Raw genomic sequence first — 6,274 nt, forward strand, 5'->3', positions numbered from 1 at the left:
TAAATCAACATTATTTTATGAATTTTCTTTGCATTACGAACACTATATTCAGCTGAGTATGCCCCAAAGTGTGTACCCACATGTCGCAAGCGAATGCTGTAAGCCAACATGTAAATACCCCGATTGTCGTGGCTTATTGAGCATATTGAGTTTGCGGCAAACGTTTGCGGAATTTGTGAGCGTATGCCGAGGAATCACAAGCGTACAAAGCAAATGTCAAATTGTCTATGATATTTTTTTTATATGGCAGCTCCAAAACGGTTCATGTTCGAGCGCATTTTGTTCTGTCTGAAACCGGCCGCCATACTCAAACAAAAAGATTGAGATGAAAAGATAAATTTATTTATATAGAAGTTCGTTGCAAGTGTTTTAATTTACTAAATGAGTTCTAAATCAGATGTAAATAGAAGAGTCCTCGCCATTCAGGCGAAAAAGAAAAGGCATAAACTGGGTAAGAAGAAAAATCGTGAGGAAGATCACGGCGCTGGTGGACAAGGAAACGGCCTGCGCAATCAAACCCAGAATCGTCTCGAACCAACACATAGTTCTTCCAATGAAACTATCGAGGAGGATGAAGATGAACAATATGCTAGTGATGACGAAGAGCAGGAGGACAGTGCGGACTATTGTAAGGGTGGATACCATCCTGTCAAAATTGGGGACCTATTCCTGAATCGCTACCACGTCACAAGAAAATTAGGTTGGGGGCATTTTTCTACCGTATGGCTGTGTTGGGATTTAGCTGACAAGCGATTTGTTGCTTTAAAAGTAGTTAAGTCCGCACCTCATTTCACAGAAACGGCTTTGGATGAGATTAAGATTTTAAAAGCTGTCCGTGACAGCGATCCTACTGATCCTAAAAGGAATAAAACAGTCCAATTACTTAATGATTTTAAAATTACTGGAGTAAATGGAACTCATGTGTGCATGGTTTTTGAAGTCTTAGGACATCATTTGTTGAAGTTAATATTGAAGTCTAATTACAGAGGTATTCCTCGTGAAAATGTAAAAACTATTATCCGCCAAGTTCTTGAGGGCTTAGACTATCTTCATACAAAATGTAAAATAATTCACACTGATATAAAACCTGAAAATGTTTTAGTATGTGTTGATGAATCATATATCCGAAAATTGGCAGCTGAAGCAACTGAGCTACACTCTTTGGGGCTCAGGTTACCTCATTCTCTTATCAGCACTGCTCCTAAAGAATTCCAAGAACAAGTTGTTACAGGTAAAATGAGTAGAAATAAAAAGAAAAAATTAAAGAAAAAAGCCAAACGCCAATCAATGCTTCTTAAGAAACAAATGGAACAAATTGAAGAGATGGAAGAACAAAAAAAGACTGGTAACAACAGTGAATCTGCACCTATGTCCCAAGATAATGATGATTCCCCACCAACACCTGAAGAAGTCAGTGTTATAGAAAATACTCGTTCTGAAAATGATTCAAATATAAATGGTATTAATGATATGCAGAGAGCAGACGATGACGTTTTTGATACAGATGCGGAATCAGTGCAAGTAAGAAGTAAGCAATATGGCTGTGGAGATGATGCAGGCACACCTATGTCAGAGGGAGAGATGACCGACACCCCACCTTCCTTTAACTCACAAAACAAAAGTAAAATGGATAAGAGACCAGACCCTGCATTTGATGAATGTGAAGTTGAAGTTAAAATAGCTGATCTAGGTAATGCTTGTTGGGTACATCGTCATTTTACTGAAGATATTCAAACAAGGCAATATAGGTCATTAGAAGTGTTACTCAGTGCCGGCTATGGCACTTCTGCTGATATTTGGAGTACAGCATGCATGGCTTTTGAATTGGCCACTGGTGATTATCTCTTTGAACCACACTCCGGAGATGGTTATAGCCGAGATGAAGATCACTTAGCTCATATTATTGAGTTGCTTGGTGATATTCCTAAACGTATTGCTGCATCTGGAAAGTACTCTAAAATATTTTTTAATAAAAAAGGTGAACTTAGAAATATAACTGGGTTAAAACCATGGGGCTTAGTTTCCGTTTTAACAGAAAAATATGAATGGAGTCAAATGGATGCAGAAGAATTTGCTGATTTTTTGAAACCCATGTTAGATTTTGATCCCAACCGGCGAGCTACTGCTTATGAGTGCCTTCAGCATCCATGGTTGAAGATTACAAAACCAGAACAAAATGAGTCTGAGGAATAATTGCTCTCTTACATTGGATGTTTACACATTCATTAAATCAGTAGTGACAACATATTAAGTATTTCAATGTTTTATGTTAATAATCAAAGTTTATTTATGGATTTGTTTGTGAATAGTTTAATTTGTATCTAATTTTTTGTTCACAATCTTTGATTCCAGAATAAAATTGAAAAACAGCTATTAAGTCAAGATATGAGAGATGTAATCTTGATAGTAGCAATGTATATAATACACATGCTGCTTGAGTAAGTAGCATCATATTAGATTGGCATTTCTAAATCTCCAAATCTCCAAATTCCAAAATGTTGTACAGATAGCTCTAGTGAACTTGTGATGTAAGATGACATAGACAATATAGGTTTGGACACATTAAATTAACCATTTAGGATTGAATAGTTGACATAGAAATTGCACTAAACACCACCTAGATTGTGAAAACCTATGCAAATTGTGCATACAGTAGCCATTCTGTTAGTATGTTCACATAGATTAAGTTTGTCTTTTATCACTATCACAATAAAAAAATCTCATAATGTAAACTTAGAAATAAGACAGTATTTGTAATGCCACATTTCCGAGACTGCCTTTTTATATTTGAAATGTGTCCCATGAAAAATTATTAATGGTTGCAACTGACTGTTGATGAGAGGCAGCGAGGTGGTGACCTTAAAACCAGTTAATAGTTATATTATTTACCATAGATCCCAATTTACATGACCATAATTTGTATTAATTATATCTGCAAATTTACATAAATAAAATTACGAAACGAGCTTGTTAATATGGCCTTTTTACTTTTAACCTGTAGGAAATAACAAATCTTTATGTATATGAAAGATATTCTAAATACTAGAAAATAAATATATTACAATTAGAAAGTTTTCTGTCTGTTAATTTATGATCTAATTATAGAAATGTTACTTACTAAAAAATGTAAACAGATATATGGTTTCAAGTAAGGTGGGGCAGGAAGTACAATGTTTACAAGTAGGTTGTGGCTCCCGGTGATCTTATTGTACTCAGGGGAACAATTGTCCTATTATATGAGTACCACAATGTCATTAAATATATAAACCACTTCTCAATAAAAAAAGTTTTTGAATGCTGATGAGAATATACTTTTATTGTAGACATCTTAATAATAGGAGACTACCACTCATGGGTTCAGTTCGTTCAAGAAAGAGAATGTAAATAGAAGCTGATAAGCTATAAATGATAATGTTTTGCTCTGATAAAATTTATAATTATACAGTGTAATTTGAAATTATATTTAAGAAAATATTTTTGAGTATCATTATATTGTTTAATAGATACTATTTAAATTTGATTATTTATACTAGCCGATTACTGAACGATTTTACTTAGGAAAAATTTTAATGTTTCTTAGTTAATCCACTATATGAATTCAATACCAATGAAGCTATATAAGGTGTAGGATATCACGATTAGCACATTGCCTACCTAATAGAAAGCCTAATATATCAAGTGTGACGATATCGAATACCCACGTAATATCAGTAACGAAGTAACGACCCGTTATAGATTCATTGTCCTGAAAATTGGGCAATAATATGAAAATAAATAACTTGGAATATTTATAAGTATTAAAGCTTTTTAAAATTTTAAGTTGTTATTTTAAGGCATTTTGTATTAAATAATTTTTTTAGTAGTTAAGGAATTACATGTCATCTCATACAGGGAATGTTATGTTACATGGAGTGCCGGACAATCGCTTTACGGGATGCTATCAGACGATTCCACGAGACTGACTCATACCAGCGAAGGCTGGGTCACGGCCGCCAACATATCACATCCATATGGAAAAAAAGGCTTAATATCAATAACTTGTTAAGAAATTACCTATCTTTGATACTTATTAAGCTCATTCTAAAATGTTGAACTATGTTAGTTTTAAGTCAGCGTTGCCACATATAAATAAATTAAATTATTAAAATAAATTTTCGGTGAAAAACGGGTTCTTTGACCATTTTAAAGGCTAAAACTTTTGCCAAAAGCGGGACACACAATAAATAAATAATAAGGATTTAATTTATTATTTATCCAATTGAGTTTTAAATAAACTTTTAATAGTGATAGATATTAATATAAGATGTTTTTCATGGAAAAACGGTCACTATACTTAAACGATATTGTTTTGGTTTATCATATGTAAGGCAGTTAAGTTTTCAGAATAATTATAAGTAACCTAAGAATATACTTATTGTATTTCTATGAAATTATTAGTAGCTAATTAAAACTTTAAAATAATAAAAAAACATTGAACACGTGAAACAATACGTGAAAAGAGGGACTATGTGCCCGATCGGGACATTTAATTTTTGGACTAAAAATTGGGACATGTGCCAATGCTGATTTAGGCGTTAGTTGAGCAAAAAACCTTAACCACTAGTATAATTTTTGTGTTTTACGTAATAGTGGAAAGATAATTTATTTGTTTTTAATGTAATTTATATTTTCATTTCTCCGCTCTGGTGTCGAGGCATAGTGCGACGTGGACTTCCGCCACTCAACACGCAATGCCTCCAGAATTAGCTATCTATTAGGTAGCTATTCTATTACCATTGTATTCAATAGCAATAATAAAGTTACGCCACATATATACTTAGTTAAACATTTTATTTACTAAAGATAGTTGATATCTTAATCATACAATTAGAGTTGATGCTTACAGCCCAAGTAATAATATACTATTTTTTGTACTATCACTGAATATTAGATATCGTTATTTACTTATACTAAAAATTTAAATTAGATCACATTAACTTTTGTTAATTATTTTCCTAAATATCTTAGATAAAATATAACTAACTTGGTTGACTTCAACCAAAAAAGTAAGTCTATTCTAGACAATTTCACACTGTATCCCGTACACAGCAGGTTAGGCAGACTCTCCATTCCCCACTTTACCTCCACACCAGAGCGAAGAAATGGAAATAAAAATTTAAATAAATTTTTATATGAAATAGCTGCCTTCTAAATTATTATTTCGTCCAACTTGAGTAGGCAAATAAAGAAGAGATATCCATAATACATATTTTAATTTATTATTTGAACTGTTGCATACTATTTATTATATTTATTTACTGAGCTAGAGGCTTAAATTAAATTTCATATTCTCGATACTAGATGGCAGTAACATTACAATTGATACCAAGTTCGTTGTAGTTTAATGTAAAGAATATTGTTTTTAAAGTAAAGAAATATTTTTTCTCATAACAATATGTTTAATTGTGAAATTTACGTACCTAGCTAAAACTAATGTATCAAGAATATGTAAAGGTTTTACATATTGTAACTAGATGGCGCTAATTTATACAGTAAAATAGATTCTGTTTTTTTTAAATCATACTTATGGCACGGTAGGCAGAGGGTGTTAAGAACTCCATCCCCCACATTCCGCTGAATTTGTCGAGGTATTGCGTGTTGAGTGGCGGAACTCAACGCCGGGTTTTTGACTTTGTGGCAGAGCAAAGAAGTGAAAATATTAATAAATAATACTTCATTCTCCCCAGTGGAGATCGAACCCACAACCATCGCGTTAAGTGATACCCTTGCACCACGACGGTATACAACTACTATGTATACTATAACTTTATCGAATAAAATATTAGAACACATGGTAAATAAACATTACATATCTTAATTTTAAGACCTAACTTTAATTCATATCTTAATTTTAAAAAATGTCTTTTTAATTTTATTAGATGTTAGTAGATATTTGTCATACAAAAGTTGAATATAATATATTGCGGTCTAGTGGTCCCGAAACATGACATCGGGACATACAAATGCCTTATTTTTTGAAATGGACGAAATGGCACGTAAATTTGGTGGATTGAATCGCATTTTGATGCGAGTCCACAAAAAAAAAAGCATTCAATAGAATTTTGTCAACCTCTAAATAAAACGATAGCACTCAAAAAAGCCATAAGCATGGTGGTTACTTTTTCATACCCAAAAGATTGCAATTTAAAATACCGATGTTCCGTTTTAAGCCGAAAAAGAATGGTCATAGCATTCTTTGAGATTTAATTATTTCGAGGTGTCGATTCTTTTTTAA

General features: G+C 32.6%; 1 protein-coding gene across 1 annotated transcript; it reads left to right on the forward strand.

The window, feature by feature from the left end:
• Positions 1–226: 226 nt before the first annotated feature.
• On the forward strand, positions 227–2,974 carry SRPK (SR splicing factor protein kinase). The gene has a single exon (XM_085187646.1). The coding sequence runs from the start codon at positions 382–384 to the stop codon at positions 2,191–2,193; it is 1,812 nt and encodes a 603-aa protein (XP_085043772.1). The 5' UTR covers positions 227–381; the 3' UTR covers positions 2,194–2,974.
• Positions 2,975–6,274: the final 3,300 nt, after the last annotated feature.

This window comes from Heliconius melpomene, chromosome 7 (genome assembly GCF_056956725.1).
Source record: "Heliconius melpomene rosina isolate 202511_hmr_F chromosome 7, ASM5695672v1, whole genome shotgun sequence".
NCBI classification, from domain to species: Eukaryota; Metazoa; Arthropoda; class Insecta; order Lepidoptera; family Nymphalidae; genus Heliconius; species Heliconius melpomene.